Source organism: Nicotiana attenuata, unplaced genomic scaffold (genome assembly GCF_001879085.1).
Source record: "Nicotiana attenuata strain UT unplaced genomic scaffold, NIATTr2, whole genome shotgun sequence".
Lineage (NCBI taxonomy): Eukaryota > Viridiplantae > Streptophyta > Magnoliopsida > Solanales > Solanaceae > Nicotiana > Nicotiana attenuata.
The window spans coordinates 98,484-116,031 of NW_017670369.1; the positions used below are offsets into that span (position 1 = coordinate 98,484).

At 43.5% G+C, this 17,548-nt stretch overlaps 1 protein-coding gene across 1 annotated transcript; it reads left to right on the forward strand.

Moving 5' to 3' along the window:
- Positions 1-3,867: 3,867 nt before the first annotated feature.
- LOC109238483 (p21-activated protein kinase-interacting protein 1) lies at positions 3,868-7,050 on the forward strand. The gene is made up of 3 exons (XM_019404953.1): positions 3,868-4,671; positions 5,949-6,246; positions 6,736-7,050. The coding sequence occupies exons 1-3, from the start codon at positions 4,027-4,029 to the stop codon at positions 6,804-6,806; spliced, it is 1,014 nt and encodes a 337-aa protein (XP_019260498.1). The 5' UTR covers positions 3,868-4,026; the 3' UTR covers positions 6,807-7,050.
- Positions 7,051-17,548: the final 10,498 nt, after the last annotated feature.

Consider the following 17,548-nt stretch of genomic DNA (forward strand, 5'->3'; position numbering starts at 1 on the left):
TCTGCGCCAAACCATCCGCATCTGCAATCCCTGACTCCTCCAACCCAGTTTCACTTCTGCGGCTCGCACCTACGGCCCATCCTTCGCAGGTGGGAAAGCACTAGAACTCAGAAATTCTTCAGAAAATGCATCATAGTCCAAAAATGATTCGAAACCAATCCAAAACACACCCAGGACCCCGTCCATTCACAACAACCAATCCCAAAACATAACATGGACCTACTAGAGGCCTCAAATCACACAAAACAACATCAAAACCACGAATCGCACCTCAATTCAGGCTTACGCAACTAATCCAATTTCAAAACTTACGCCGAACATACCTAAACAACTCGGAATGACCTCAAATTTTGCATGCAAGTCCCAAATGACACAAAGACATATTCCAACTCCTGGAACCATAATCTAAATCTGATACCATCAAAGTCAACTCTCGATCAAACCTATCAACCTTTAAAATCCTCAACTTTTTAACCTTCGTCAAATAGAGCCAAATCGACCTAGGAACCTCCAAATCTAAATTCGGACATACGCCTAAGTCCAAAATTATTGTACGAATCTATTGGAACCATCAAAACACCATTTCGAGGTCGTCTACACAAAATTCAAACTCCGAGAAACTCTTACAACTTAAGCATCTAACCTTAGAACTAAATCCCGATTCAATTCAAAACTCTCCTGAAACCAAACCAACTACCCACACAAGTCACGTAACCACAAATATACATATGTAAAGCATCAAATAAGGGAAAAGGGGCTATAATACTCAAAACGACCGGGCGGGTCGTTACATATACAAGACTAAAGGATAAGTGATTTTTACTCATTTATGGTTATATTTCAAGAATCTACATGGATTATTAACACCTAAAATATGAAACTTGAGGTGAAATTTAGGATTTTTGCCTACAACTTAAGAGAGTAAAAATTGAGGTTTTGAGCCATGATTTGGACTTGGATTTGATAACTAAATACATATTTAGACTCGTGGAATTATGGGTAACTAAGATATACCCCTTGACTCAAATTTTGACCATGTGAGCCCAGATTCACTTTTGTGACCTTTTGGGAATTGATTAAAGATTGAAGCTTTATTATTTAAAATTAATTCATATGATGTTATTTGACCTTATTAAGTACTGTTTGGCTAGATCCGAGCCGGTTGGAGGTGATTTTTAAAGGGAAGGCGATTTTGGAGGGTTGATTTGACTTGCTAAGGCAAGTATCTTCCCTAACACAATTGTGAGGGAATAACCCTTAGGTTATGACTTTGTTTGCTTTATTATAATGTGTGTGAAGCGACATATATGGGAGGTGACAAGCGTATATACGGGTTCTGTAAATAATTCATGATCGGATTAGACTTTAAGCTTTTATGTACCTTGTTTGGTTGTGTGCCTTCCATGATTCATGTTTTGATTAATTGTGTGACTATGTCAGCTGTTCCTTTTATTCCAGTATCTATGATTGAGTTACTACTTCGTAATTGGCCAAGATGGGCTACTTGTGAAATTGTTGTTATATGTGATTTATCCGTAGTCATGCTTTACATTTTGAGCACACATCCGCACTTTTATTTATCATGTCTCTGTGCACCTTATTGATTATTTGTGAGCATATGCCTCTTAAAAGATGAAATATTATTTCAGATAAATAAGATTATGGCACATTTTGAGCAGATTGATTTGGATGTGGCACGAGATTTCTATCGTGTAGTTATTGTGATATTATTATTATTATTAGTGTGCCATGAGGTTTCTGCCGTGAAGTTGAGGTGACATAACTATTATGGCACGAGGTCATTGCCGTGCAGCGTAAGGATATGGATCCATCCCTCTTGGGGCTCCTTCTCATGTTTCTCTCTTGATGTCGTACACACAGGTGGTGATAAAATGATAGATGTTTGGTTGATTCTGATATAGAGTTAGATGATAGTGAGTTTGAGCGCAAAAAATTGAAACCTTTGACCATTCAAGAGAATCCTTTATGTCTTATCATACATTCTACATGCTTTCCATGTTGAATTCTAATCGTGCTACTTGATACCTTTGTTATGTGCTTTTGACTTGTTAGTCGAGACAGAATTATCCATGTTGAGCTGATATCTCTTGATATGAACTTTGATGATATTGTATCTCTTTTCATAGTCTTGTTGTGACTAATAATGAATTATACATATTTATTTGATTAGTAAGTATCGCATAACTTGTACCTCGTCCGAACTTCAGCGAGGTTAGTCTTGATACTTAGTTAGTACACATTATCCCTGATGTAAGATCAAGAAGGTCAAGAATCCATGAAATTCAAGAAGTCCAAGAATCCATTCAAGATTAGAATTTCTTTTCCATAAAGATTAGGATTTCTTATTTTTTGTTTCCTAGTAATTTGATTCTTGTTTTATTAGGGTTATATTTATAGTTCTGGTCAAACTAGGATTGTTAGTTGGTAGTCCATTCCTACTAGAATTTTTTTTTCTATTTTAGTTAGGATAGATTTTCTTAGCGTTATTCTTATTCTAGTTTAATTTGGATTAGTTTTCCTTAATCTTATCAATTTTACTCATCGTAAGGCCTATTTAAATGGCTCAATATGCTGAAAATAAACATGAGTGATTAGTTTTTCTAAGCTCTTGCTTCAAAAAAGTGATTTACTTTTTGTTTCATTGTTCTTTCTTTATCAACGCTTCTTGCAATCTTGCGGGATTGAAGAACGTGTGAGTGAGGTTTCTTTTCATCTTATATTCTTATAACGTGAGTTTGAAGAACGCTTGTGCTAGTTTTGTGAAAAACTTTCGCGGGGTGCTTTTGGTTTTCTCTTTTCTTCTTGCTTGAGCGGTGCAAAATCTTGAAAGTACATCAGTCCCATACTCATACTACATTTCTTCATATTTTGTGCATATCCATGCATTGGCAGTGAAAGACTTTAAGAGGGAGCCTGATAGCTGTCAGGGGAAACTTAGGTAGTGCTGCATGATTGTCATCACATTCTTGGAGTCCCCTTCCCCTATTTTCATGTTGTTATCTTTATTCAGACAGTATTGCATTATTGAGAGATTCTATTATATCTTGTTTTAGAGCTCATGACTCTGTACTGCCAGGTTTTGAAAAATTTGATGTTGTAGTATTTATATACTATCAGTTATTGAAATCTTATTCCGCTATTTATGCTATTTATGTTATATTTCATGTTGATTATGTTGGTTTGCTCTATATTGGATATTGACTTACCTAGACACAGGGGTTAGGTGCCATCACGACTGTTGGTTGGATTTTGGATTGTGACAATATCTAACACAATGTACTCATAAAACAATTGCATAAATCGAAATTTTGAATCTTCCTCTTCGGATGCAAAAATAAGAAAATGCAGCGATGAAGGTGAGCTAAGACAACAATGAGGATGGAGGAAGTTTGGAAAACTGAGATTTGGTAGCTATGGAGCAAAATTGAGCTCAATCAATGGGGATTTTCCCCGGAAGAACTGCTAGGGCACGCCGAAAGCAGGGGATTTATGGAGGGAACTAATTTAGTTTTTTTTTTTCATTTTTGAAAAAAATATATTTATTTATATTTTGATTCAAATTATATTTTCCAAACTTTGGTGGTGGACAGAATACACCTTTTCACTTTGTTAATCCTAATTCTCCTTAACTTAAAAAACGGGTCATTTTGTAAAAAATTATAAGAAGGGTTAATTCACCAGTTGAGTTGATAAAAAGGATTGATTAGCCGAAGCTCCCTTGATGCATAGTGAAAAGAAAATTACCTTTAGTTATCTGGTAGGCAAAGTAGAATTCTGCTGGAAAACAAGACCTCCATGAAGGAAATAATTAATAGTTCGAGTACCACATAGCTACAAATCAAAACTTGTACATTTCTAACAATCAGGGACCATTATGTCATATGCTCGTCTAATTATGGTCCTCCCCATTCCTTAAACACGATTTCATTCCTAGGGTTTTACACAAACCTGTATCTCTCTCTCTCTCTCTCTCTCTCTCTCTCTCTTTTTACACTGCCTAAAACGATGAGTCTAATTGCAGGCTCATACGAGCGCTTCATATGGGGATTCAAGTTGAGATCCCCAAAAGACGATCAAAAGTACGAACTAACCCCACTCTTCTCCTTCCCCTCACACCTCTCACCAATCAAATGCACAGCCGTCGCGGGCTCTGCCGCAGTGTCCGGCGGCGCCGATGACACAATTAAAATCTACGACCTTTCCACTTGCTCTGAAATCGGGTCCCTCCACCAGTCCGCCACCATAACTTCACTTTCCTTTCTTACCCCTCCTTCACTCTCCTTCCCACGTAACCTAATCGCCGCCGCTGACGACGGCACCGTATCGATATACGATGCCGACCCATTTGTTCATTTAAAAACGATGAAAGTTCATCGTAAGGCGGTGAATTCTGTGTGTATTCATCCGTCGGGGAGGTTGGCGTTGTCTGTGGGAAGAGATGAATGTATGGCTATTATTAATTTGGTTAGAGGAAGGAGAAGTTTTTACTGTAGGTTGGGTAAAGAAGCTTCTTTGGTTAACTATAGTGATACTGGTGAAAAGTTTTATATGGTTATGGATGACAAAATTTCTGTACATGAATCTGAAGATGCCAAAATTGTTCTAGAACTTGATAATAAGAAGAAGGTTCTTTGTGCCACTCCCGGGACGGTGAGTTTCAATTGAACTCTGCTCAATTTTTGTGGCGGCATATGCATTGATTATTTGGTGCTATATTTTGCTCATCTACTTGATTTACTGATTATCATTCTTTTAGTTCCTAAAGTGTATTGAATTGGACTAATGCCAAAAATATTCACCATGGTATCCCGTACCTATCTTTTCTTAAGAATTGTTTAGGGGGTGTTGGAATATTTTTCTTCATTGATTTGTCTTTGTCACCTCAATGTTAGCATAATGATGCGTTCAAGAAAGAAGAGGTTCGACTAGTAGCGAGTAGAATAGCCATGGCTACTGGATTTTGTTTGCAAATAGTACTAGATTTTTCCATCTGTGGTGAGTGCATGTTGGTGGTGATATTGAATGTTATTACTTTTTAACCCAAATAGCCATCAGAGAAGCTTAGCTAGCTAGTTGAAGTCCTCTCTGAACTTTTCAGAACACAGTATGTTGTCTATATCTGTCGCCAGCAAATCCTGTTACTTATAGTTCCTTGTTTCCGCATTGATTGAGCACAATCTAAATTTTGTTATAAGTTTCCAGGTGGCATATAATAGGTTAATTGAGAAACCCTGGACTAGGCTGGAATTTTAAGCTTGGGAATTTGAGATGGTATATTGTCAAACCAAGTAAAAATCAGATATCATGACCCAAAAGAATAAGATTGGTCTCAGGAAGCTCCCCACTTTGCATGTTGTCTAAGGTGTCATGCGTAGTGCTTTACTGGTGGTTAAATAGATACCTGCTACACTTTATGGGCTGTGTGCAAGTTCCTTACATATTTACAAGTTACAAATGCAGTACTTTATTATATATCTAGAAATGAGTTTTTCCTGTGTCTTCCTGGCTAATTCATCCCATCATTTTTATTCTACAATGGTGGTAGTCGAGTCAGCTGTCAAGCACCTCGGCTTATCCACATGGTACTTGCTACTTTTCACGGATGCGGGTACTAGGTAACTTTGTCCACCACGACTTAAAAAGATAGGAAGAAATTACCTAACATTTTTTGTCGCCGATTCCAATTTCATTAACCACTAGACCACACCTTGGGGTGCTTCTTATCCCATCCTTTTTTACCTGCATGTTGTACATTCTTTTTTATTTTTTCTATCATCTTGGGCTTGGTTTCCTTCCACCTTACTTTCAAAGCTCGGGGCAAATATTTTTGGTTTATATATATTTAATGGAAAGATTAGCTGAATGCCACAGCTTTTTTCCTCCAATTCTTTGATTTACTTCTTGAAGCTGAAAGGAATATTTTACAGCATGGTATTTTGTTTACTGGGGGAGAGGAGCGCAATATTAAAGCTTGGGACATAACTAGTGGGAAAGTTGCATATAGCATTGAAGATGCACATTCCACCCGTGTGAAAGGCATTGTTGTTTTATACAAAAACAATGATGGGGATGCTGAAGAAAACCAATACATAGTAGCATCTGCATCATCAGATGGGATCATACGCGTTTGGGATGTTCGCATGACTAGGAAAGAGAAGCCAATTCCACTGGCTGAGGCCAATACAAAATCCAGGCTGACTTGTCTTGCTGGATCATCCATCAAATGTGAGTCGTCTTTTCTGTTTTTCCCCCTCTGATTATTTACCTAAGTTTAGATTATTCAGATAGTCACTGCTTTTGCTGCTAACTGTTTGATCAATTGAACTTTTGTGCTCCATCCTTTTGTGTTTTACTTGCTCATGAGAGAAAAATGATTGTAGAATCCTTTAATGGGTATTCTTTTAATTTGCATTTTGTCGGTATGGTTGATATGCTTCTTGCTTAGGAGGTAATGGATATGTTATCAGTCTATCATTGCAAAACTTAAAATTGCCGTCAAATCTTATTTCTTCGTTTTGGGGGACCAGTGTCAGGGGAGAAGTATCCTTGAATTAGTTCACAGTAGCTAACCAGCCTATTATCAATTCGGCTGGAAAAAGAGTTACAATTGGTCTGTTGTAAACCATAGGCGAGACTAGTATAAATTGCATTGAATTTCTTCCTAGCTACATGATGAAACACTTCACTGATTTTGTTGTCATTGTCATCTTTCAGCTGTGAAAAGGCCACTGGTAGGAAATACTGCATCAAATGGACAACAACTTGATGCAGGTGAAGAGTCCTAGTGCTGTAATTGCTAACAATCACATAGTTTGTCTGCTGTCTTTTTACTTTAATATTTTCCCCTTTGAAGTTGTTGGAATCGTATTAATTTTGTTAGTTAAAGGCGGATCAATCAATATATCTTTCCTGGCTTTTTGGCTGAGATCAAGTAGAGGTGGATCAGTCCATATATTTTATGATTCTTGTAATACATGTATGATTTTAACGAGCAGTTCTCCTTATATTTATGTTTTGGTTACTTTCGTATCTCCCTTGTTAAGGTCTTCCCTACACCTATGGGACGTTAATTAAGCATTTTTGTATGCATGACTGCATTCTGTTGCAGTTTAGCTCTTCTCCAAATCTCCTACTAATTCGCAGTATTTGGCTGGAATTGGCCTTGTTAAGGTCTTCCCTACACCTATGGGACGTTAATTTAGCATTTTTGTATGCATGACTGCATTCTGTTGTAGTTTAGCTCTTCTCCAAATCTCCTACTAATTCGCAGTATTTGGCTGGAATTGGCCTCTGATTACCCTTGTGGTCTCACTTCAGCATGTTATGTTTGGTTATCATGTGTTTCTACTCTCAAGGAAACATCAATTTACAGCTGAATACTTGCAGTTTGAGTAATTATATTTACTATGGAATTCATGATGCTATGATAAATTTGATGCTCGGCCCGTGTAAGTTTAACATATATTGCCACTGCTCAGAAGTAGTATACTCTTAGGTGCATGACCATCCATCCTTGATATATCAACAATTATTAACTAGAACACTACACTAGCAAACCCCCGGCAGAAACCTGTGCTGAACAAGTTGGTACCTAAAATTAGGAGTCTTTGCCTCTTAAAAATTAGGATTAAGTCAATTCGTTCTTACCAGCTTAGCTTCAAAGCTCATTAACACCATACTAAACTATGGGTTCAAGTCCTTTCTTACTACCTTCCTAAAGTTACAAGAATCATAACACGTCCTACGCTCGGAGAAGTCTCCGAATGGGATGGTAACATTTTCAAATTACGTTAATATAGGTTTTAAAGAAAATGTTCTCGAAATTGCACACATCATTCCTTACAATTTCTGGATATCATCCCGTATATCCTTTGAAAGTTTTTAGCCAAAATTGTCCATTTTCTATTGTGATAGGTTTATTTTTTTTCCCTTAAATATACTCTAGGAATGTGCTAGTAAACTATAGCGAAATCACCGGAATGAGAGAGATGTGAGTGTTAATCATTCTCTCAGGATATTCAAGGAGTGCTTTCCAGAGATGGAGAAGAAGGGAATGTACTTACAGCCTCTCTCACCTTGATTGGGGAGCGAGCATCTTTAGTCCCTTAAATTTTCTAAAATGAAGCACTTTTGGTCTAGCTACCAAAATGAGGCTAACTTGGGGTTAAAACTACGGTTGTGCATCTCACGTACAAAGACCAGCACAAAACCTTTTCTTCCATTCTCTGTTATTCACAATCACTTGAATTTCTCTCTCTTTTGGAAACAAAGGAGAAAAAACAAACTTCTCCATGGGAATTTTTCTACAGCCTACCTTCAGAGGCTCAAGAGCCATGCCAGTTCATCATTGCTCTGCATGTTATATTCTTATTCTACTAGTTCTATGAATTTCTTAATGATCTTACTTTGATAATCTGAATGTTCTTCACATCCTTCTCCATTATTTGAATTTTATCTATTCATACAAAATTTTGTAGATATTTCTATTTAACCCATCTTCTTTTCTTTCTCCAACGAGCTCTAAACGTGCTGACTTCCACTTTTCACAACACCAACAAAAATAATTGGGAAAAAGAACTATTTCCAAGAAAACAAAAAAAGAAGCAATAAATCTCTGAAACCTCAAATGACACAAAAGTTATATCCTGTGTCTTTCTTCTTCAAAGTTCAACAAAATATAAACAAAGAACAACATAAACTCAGAGAAAAGGAAGTTGAAAAAGAAACACTTTTCAGTTTCACCCATTGCGACTCAGTAGCTTTAGGCTTTGTTTTCTTTTAGTTTCACATTTGCTGATTTAAGGAATTTAACTGGATTTCTGTGTTTTTACCTATAAATTTACATTAAATCTTTTCAAGAAAACGCTTACATTCGGGAGAAATCATGAATAATGGAGAATGGAGGAAAAGGTTGTGTGGCTGGTCTTTGTATGTGAGATGCACAACCGTTAGTTTTAACCCCAAATTAGCCCCATTCTATTAGATACACTAAAAGTGCTCCACTTTAGCAAACTTAAGGGACGAAAGATGCTCATGGTTATATTTAAAGGACAAAAATAAATCTACCTCAATAGATAAAGAACACACGTTAAGCGCATTGATCCTAAATTTACTGGGCAACCAATCCAAATTGTTCTCACTAGCAATTCCACGTATAACCTCTACGATTCACTATTGTAACACAAGTTGGGTGTCACCAACAAAATTCCACCAAGTCGTGATGACACCTAACCCAACCCGCTAGATAAGCCAAACAACGTATGATACAACTCTAATGAGAAATCTGTATAGGGCTAAATTTGGCTTATAACGCCCCTACGCCAAATGTGCACGTCCCTTATAATAAGGGCGACCCGAGTGAGGGCACGGCCCAAGTTGGTGAAGAAAAAGTGACGTCGTTTAGTGCCTGACCTTTTTACTGAGTAGAAGCCACCAACTTTTGTACCTTTTTGATTATTTCGAGGGAGGTCTCCTACTATATAAAGGAGACCTCCACATTGTAATAGAGGAGGATGATTCTCGGATAATACAATTTCTCTCTCTCTATCTCTCTCTCTTATCTCTTTCTTGATTTTTCAACCATTGCTTCCCTCTTAAGCTAAGTCTATTTCACTACGCACTTACAGATCTACAAACATCTTTGAAGCAATAATCATCTCTTGGGCTTATTATATTTGATTACGATTTACCCCTATATATTTTCGATTGTTTTTAAGCTTATAAAATACGAATATAATTTTTGAGCTAAACAATTTGGCGCCGTCTGTGGGGATTTGGAGAATCAAAACCATAGTATCCACCTAGAGATCAACCAACTACCACTCTCTACGCCTCACAAAAACAGAAAATGGCCGAAAATAACACAAGATCGAAAGCTATATTGAATGTCATTACCAATCTCCTTGGCCCTCTCAACGAGGCCAGTGACGATGGCATCCTGAATGCAACCCCTAGCATCACACCGGGTGCAGATATCTCACCTTCCCCATCCGAAGGTCTGACCATCTTGCACGAAAAAGGAGCTTCCACATCTGCGGCTACGGAAGCACCCTCAGCGGTCAAGAAGCTACTGGAAAGATGGCTAACAAGCACTCTAAGTGGCTTGGTTGAGAGGTCACCACAAAGTAACATCGGGTGTACACCAACGGTAGGTACCACTGCTGCCGTGGGTGAACCGGAAGTTGCACTAGCGAATAACAAACCCATCGAGACACAGACCAACGATGGCACGCTAACAGCCATCCTAAAGAAGATGGAAGAAATGGAAAATGAAAACAAGGCGCTCCGCGGTCAGATAAAGGAACATCAGGAGAGGGTCGACAAGATCCCCGGTGCTCCCAAGTTGCTACCAAAACGCGACGTGGGAAGGTTCGTTGAACAACCATACACTGAAGAAGCTGCCCCTCACTCCACCCCAAAAACCTTCAAGATGCCACCCTACTTGAGGGTATATGACGGAACCACAGATCCCGAGGATCATCTGATCCACTACGTCACCGCTGTGAAGGGCAAGGACCTATCAAAAGAACAGGTACCGTCGGTACTGCTGAAGAAGTTTGGCGAGACGTTGACAGGAGGGGCCTTAACATGGTACTCTCAGCTACCGGCTAAGGCAATATCAACGTTCGAGGAAATGGCGGATAAGTTCGTCACAGCCCATGCAGGCGCGAAGAAAGCGGAGGCCAGGGTCAACGACATCTTCGCCGTCAGGCAAACCACAGGAGAGGGACTCAGGGACTTCCTGGCAAGGTTTAACAGGGTAAGGATGAGTCTACCAAACGTATCGGAAGGTATGGCAGTCGCCGCTTTCCAGAACGGGCTAAGCAGGGATGGTTCGAGGGCAACCAAGAAGCTGCTGAGCCGCCTCATGAAATATCCCCCTACCACATGGGAGGAAATCCACAACGCCTATTGCGCCGAGGTACGAGCGGACGAGGACGATCTTAATGGGCCGAGCCAATGGCTAACAGCGATACACTCAGAAACGAGGAGAGATCGACGGAACGAAGGACGACGAGAACAACTCCCCCGCTCCAACAGAGATCGACATCAACCATACACCAGATCCTCCCATCCGCCACTAAGGCATACAGACGCGCTACAGCGACACGTCGCCCCACTCCGAAACGAAAGAGGTACGCCCCCTTTATTAACCGCCCATAACTTTTGTCTATCTCCTTCAGAAATAGTGTACGCACTAGAGAAGCTGGGCACCAAGGTGCAGTGGCCGCAGAAGATGAAATCAGACCCTGCCACAAGGAAATCAAACGCCCTATGTGAGTTCCATCAGGAACGGGGACACAAAACCGAAGACTGCATAGGCCTACGGCAAGAGGTGGTTAGGATGCTGAACCAGGGATACCTGAGGGAGTTACTCAGTGACAAAGGGAAAATCAACTTTGCACGCGGACGAGAACAACCCCACGGGCCGCCAAAGCCACCTTCCCCAGCGCGCACGATAAACATGATCGTCGGAGGCGGCGACGAGTCAGTGATCAATCACGTCAAGTTCGCCACCACGCACAGACTAAAGCGGACCATCGCCCATGAACGGTATGACGACTTCGAAGATAGTATCACCTTCGATAAGTCTGATGCCGACGGTTTGTCTTTCCCTCATTATGATGCTTTAGTTATCACTTTACGTATCGCTGATACGGATGTTAAAAGAGTCATGATCGATGACGGAAGTGGCGCCTGTATTATCCACCCAAGGGTCCTCGTACAAATGGGACTCGAGGATAGGGTAATACCGCGCTGCATAACACTAACCGGTTTTAACAATGCAGTGGAACGGACGTCCGGAGAAATAGCACTGCCCGTCTTAGCGGGAGGAGTCACGCTGGAAACAACTTTCCACGTGATGAACCAAGAAACGACGTACAACGTCATCATAGGACGCCCGTGGATACACGCCATGCGAGCGGTCCCTTCAAGCCTCTACCAAGTGATCAAATTCCCTACCCCATGGGGAGTATTAAGTATTCGAGGCGAGCCACGCACCGCACAAGAATGCTACAAAATAGCCCAAGACTGCGCCCACACCCAACAGCTAGAGGGCAAGCGCGGACGCATAGCAATTAGCCGTGTCGGGGACTAAGGTCAACCCGACAACGGACGCCATCAAAGACCCCGACGTCGTGGAGGCCTGTAAAGCAACGGTCGAAGATCTCGACCCAGTCCAATTGGACGAAACAAATCTTACGAAGAAAGCCTATATCGGGCACGGTCTCGCCAACCCAAGTAAGTATCATGAATTCTTAACTAACCATGCAGATTTGTTTGCCTTTTCCCATTCAGATATGCCGGGAATCCCGCGAGACATCGCCACCCACAAGCTGAATGTCGATCCACTACATCCGCCCATGAGACAGATGAGGAGAAAATTCAACGCCGCTATCAATGAAGCGGTCAGTAAGGAAGTAGACGAGTTATTGGCCAACGGCTCCATCAGAGAATCAAAGTACCCCAGTGGGTCGCCAATGTCGTCATGGTCAAAAAGAAAAACGGGAAATGGAGAATGTGTGTGGATTTCACTGATCTGAACAAAGCATGCCCAAAGGATTCATTCCCACTACCCCACATCGACCAACTGATCGACGCCACTGCAGGACATGAACTACTGAGCTTCCTAGACGCCTACTCCGGCTACAATCAAATCATGATGGCCGAGGAGGACCAAGAGAAGACAACTTTCATCACCCACCAAGGGACTTACTGCTACAAGGTAATGCCCTTCGGGCTCAAAAATGCAGGGGCTACGTACCAGAGACTGGTCACCAAAATGTTCAAAGAGCAGCTCGGTAAGACTATGGAAGTCTATATCGACGACATGCTGGTAAAGTCGACAAGAAAAGAGGACCACATCGACCATCTGAAAGAAGCCTTCGAGATATTGAGAAGGTACGGGATGAAACTGAACCCCGAGAAATGCGCCTTCGGCGTGGCATCAGGAAAATTCTTAGGGTTTCTCGTATCACAACGAGGTATCGAAGTCAATCCAGATCAGATCAAGGCGATAGACGCAATACCCGAGATACTGAACAGCAAAAAGCAGGTGCAAAAGATGACGGGGCGAATAGCCGCCTTGTCTAGGTTCATCTCACGGTCCTCCGCCAGATGCTATAAGTTTTTCAATGTGCTGAGAAAGGACAATGGGTTACAGTGGAATGAGAAATGCATCGAGGCCTTAAGAAAATTGAAAGCGTACCTATCTTCGCCGCCACTGCTGGCCAAAGCAAATCCAGGCGAGCCCCTGCTGGTATATTTGGCCGTATCCGAGGTCGCCGTCAGCGCAGTCCTAGTTCGTGAAAACGAAGGTACACAATCTCCTATTTACTATATTAGCAAAACCTTAGTGGACGCCGAAACACAGTATCCACACCTTGAAAAATTAGCTTTGGCATTGGTCGTAGCTTCACGGAAGCTCCGACCCTATTTCCAATGCCACCCCATAAAAGTAGTGACGACCTTCCCCTTAAGAACGTATCCTNCGATGGCATCCTGAATGCAACCCCTAGTATCACATCGGGTGCGGAGGTCTCACCTTCCCCATCCGAAGATCTGACGATCTTGCACGAAAAGGGAGCTTCCACATCTGCGGCTACGGAAGCACCCTCAACGGTCAAGAAGCTACTGGAAAGATGGCTAACAAGCACTCTGAGTGGCTTGGTTGAGAGGTCACCACAAAGTAACATCAGGTGTACACCAACGGTAGATACCACTGCTGCCGTGGGCGAACTGGAGGTTGCACTAGCAAATAACGAACCCGTCGAGACACAGACCAACGATGGCACGCTAACAGCCATCCTAAAGAAGATGGAAGAAATGGAAAATGAAAACAAGGCGCTCCGCGATCAGATGAAGGAACATCAGGAGAGGGTCGACAAGATCCTCGGTGCCCCCAAGTTGCTACCAAAACGCGACGTGGGAAGGTTCGTTGAACAACCATACACTGAAGAAGCTGCCCCTCACTCCACCCCAAAAACCTTCAAGATGCCACCCTACTTGAGGGTATATGACGGGACCACTGATCCCGAGGATCATCTGATCCACTACGTCACCGCTGTGAAGGGCAACGACCTATCAAAGGAACAGGTATCGTCGGTAGTGCTGAAGAAGTTTGGCGAGACGTTGACACGAGGGGCTTTAACATGGTACTCTCAGCTACCAGGTAAGGCAATATCAACGTTCGAGGAAATGGCGGATAAGTTCGTCACAGCCCATGCAGGCGCGAAGAAAGCGGAGGCCAGGGTCAACGACATCTTCGCCATCAGGCAAACTACAGGAGAGGGACTCAGGGACTTCCTAGCAAGGTTTAACAGAGTAAGGATGAGTCTACCAAACGTATCAGAAGGTATGGCAGTCGCCGCTTTCCAGAACGGGCTAAGCAGGGATGGTTCAAGGGCAACCAAGAAGTTGCTGAGCCGCCTCATGAAATATCCCCCTACCACATGGGAGGAAATCCACAACGCCTATTGCGCTGAGGTACGAGCGGACGAGGATGATCTCAATGGGCCGACCCAACGGCTAACAGCGATACATTCGGAAACGAGGAGAGATCGACGGAACGAAGGACGACGAGAACAACTCCCTCGTTCCAACAGAGATCGACATCAGCCATACACCAGATCCTCCCATCCGCCACCAAGGCATACAGACGCGCTACAGCGACATGTCGCCCCACTCCGAAACGAAAGAGGTACGCCTCCTTTATTATCCGCCCATAACTTTTGTGTGTCTCCTTCAGAAATAGTGTACGCACTGGAGAAGCTGGGCACCAAAGTGCAGTGGCCGCAAAAGATGAAATCAGACCCCGCCACAAGGAAATCAAACGTCCTATGTGAGTTCCATCAGGAACGGGGGCACAAAACCGAAGACTGCATAGGCCTACGGCAAGAGGTGGTCAGGATGCTGAACCAGGGATACCTGAGGGAATTACTCAGTGACAAAGGGAAAATCAACTTTGCACGCGGACGGGAACAACCCCATGGGCCGCCGAAGCCGCCCTCCCCAGCACGCACGATAAACATGATCGTCGGAGGCGGCGACGACTTGGCGATCAATCACGTCAAGTTCGCCACCACACACAGACTAAAGCGGACCATCGCCCATGAACGGTATGACGACTTCGAAGATAGTATCACCTTCGATAAGTCTGATGCCGACGGTTTGTCTTTCCCTCATTATGATGCTTTAGTTATCACTTTACGTATCGCTGATACGGATGTTAAAAGAGTCATGATCGATGACGGAAGTGGCGCCTGTATTATCCACCCAAGGGTCCTCGTACAAATGGGACTCGAGGATAGGGTAATACCGCGCTGCATAACACTNTCCAACGAGCTCGACCTCGCTCGAACTACAAGGATGGACGCCTTCGTACTCAACTTTAGCAAGTTCAACCACAGTTGAACCGAGACTCAGGCCAAACGCCTTCATCTGTGAAAGCAAAGCCCGACCTCCAACAAATCGAAGCGCAGGATAGGCACCCTAGCCATTCAAGTAAGTTCTCCCAACTCGAATTAAGATTCGGGCCACGTAAAGTTCGGCCCCGATCAAACTACGAGGCCGCATTTTTTACCATCACGACCGGTAGTTCGACCGCGTCCGAACTGGGACTAAGGCTAAGCGCCGCTATCGCCAAATAACGGCTAAGACTGGCCCGCACCGAGTTGAAAAACTAAGGCCATCGCCGCCAACGGTCGACCTAGATTCGACTACGGTGAGTAAACGACTCGACGACAGTCGAAGTCGCCTACATGGCTAAGGCCATCAATTATATTATGGCTAAGGCCATCGCCGCCAACGGTCGACCTAGATTCGACTACGGTGAGTAAACGACTCGACGACAGTCGAAGTTGCCTACATGGCTAAGGCCATCAATTATATTATGGCTAAGGCCATCGCCGCCAACGGTCGACCTAGATTCGACTACGGCGAGTAAACGACTCGACGACAGTCGAAGTCGCCTACATGGCTAAGGCCATCAATTATATTATGGCTAAGGCCATCGCCGCCAACGGTCGACCTACATTTGACTACGGTGAGTAAACGACTCGACGACAGTCGAAGTCGCCTACATGGCTAAGGCCATCAACTATATTATGGCTAAGTCCATCGCCGCCAACGGTCGACCTAGATTCGACTGCGGTGGGTAAACGACTCGACGACAGTCGAAGTTGCCTTTATGGCTAAGGCTGTCGATTCCATCACGGCTAAAGTCTTCGATCTAAATTCGACTAAGGCCGCCAACGCCAACGGTCAACGAAAAGCGCAACAAAAGCTCTAAAGAACGAAAGAAAAATAGTGACACAAAAAAAAGGGGGGAAGAGAAGTCATATTTCATATATCTCCAAAAGATATACATATAACTGGGCTTAGAAAAGGCCCCATCTACACAAGAAATATATATACATACAAGCCCTAAGAGCCTTCACCACCCCTCCCGTCACGACCCGCCAGGTCGCCGTCCGGTCTGTTGCCGTCTCCAAACTGATAAGCCTGGGAAATCCACGTGCTGGAGTCCAAACGGTTGACGTCCTCAGAATTACAGCCCTCCCTACCAGGCGAGTCGGAGCTATAACCGGCCGCTTCACGGGCAACACGGGTCAAGTGCCGTTGCCTTTCAACTTCCACCTCGGAAGCTCGACCCGCCGCCAAAAATTCCTCAAAAACGACCAACCTGGCGTCATGATACACCCACATCTCGTGCGCCTCACGATGCACGGCATCCTGTGGGGCAGTTCTCCTGAGAACCTCAACTTCGGCCGTCCTAGCATCAAGCTCAGTTGTAAGGACCGTGACCTGGGCCCGCAGTTCCGCAGCCTCCGCTGCCACCCCACGACTTATTTCCAAGTCCTCTTCTTTTGACTGAAGGAGGGTTTCCAGCTCGATATTTCGAGCCAAAGCAGCCATCAGCTGCTCATCAATCTCCTTCAGCTCAGCTGTTCTCTTCTTCAAAAGAGCCTCTGATTCCTCAAGGCCCTCACGGAACGTCCGGAACTGGGGGTCCTGCTTAAGCATATCTGCCATCGCCTGATGCTTGGCACGAACCTGTTTATACTTCTTCGCCATTTTGGTGAAGGTGGCCGCCTTCTTTTGTTCTCGCCACCTCCTCTCCACCTCCAAGATGAGGGTCTAAAAAGAAGAGAAGAAACACGTCAGTACGTACCACAGTCGTTTTTTACGACAAAACAAAAAAAACTTAACTGAAAGCTACCTGCAAAGCTGAGCCAGCTACCCGCCTCGACAGATCCCTGTTGCTTACGCTTCTCAGTGTCTCGTGCTCCGCAACCGCACACAGCAAGGTCATGTCCGCTGCGGCCTGCTCGCTGTCTTCTAACAAATTATATCCACCAGGGATCACGATACAGCGAGTAGACCTGCCCTCCCTCATCTCCACGCGGGCCGAGCTACCCGGTGCTTCTCCAAGAGCGGCTTCAGAGCCCATCCTCTCAATCTCCACGGCCGCTCCACTAATAGCGGAAGACGACCCGCCTCTTGAGGCGCGGACCGAACGGGCGGC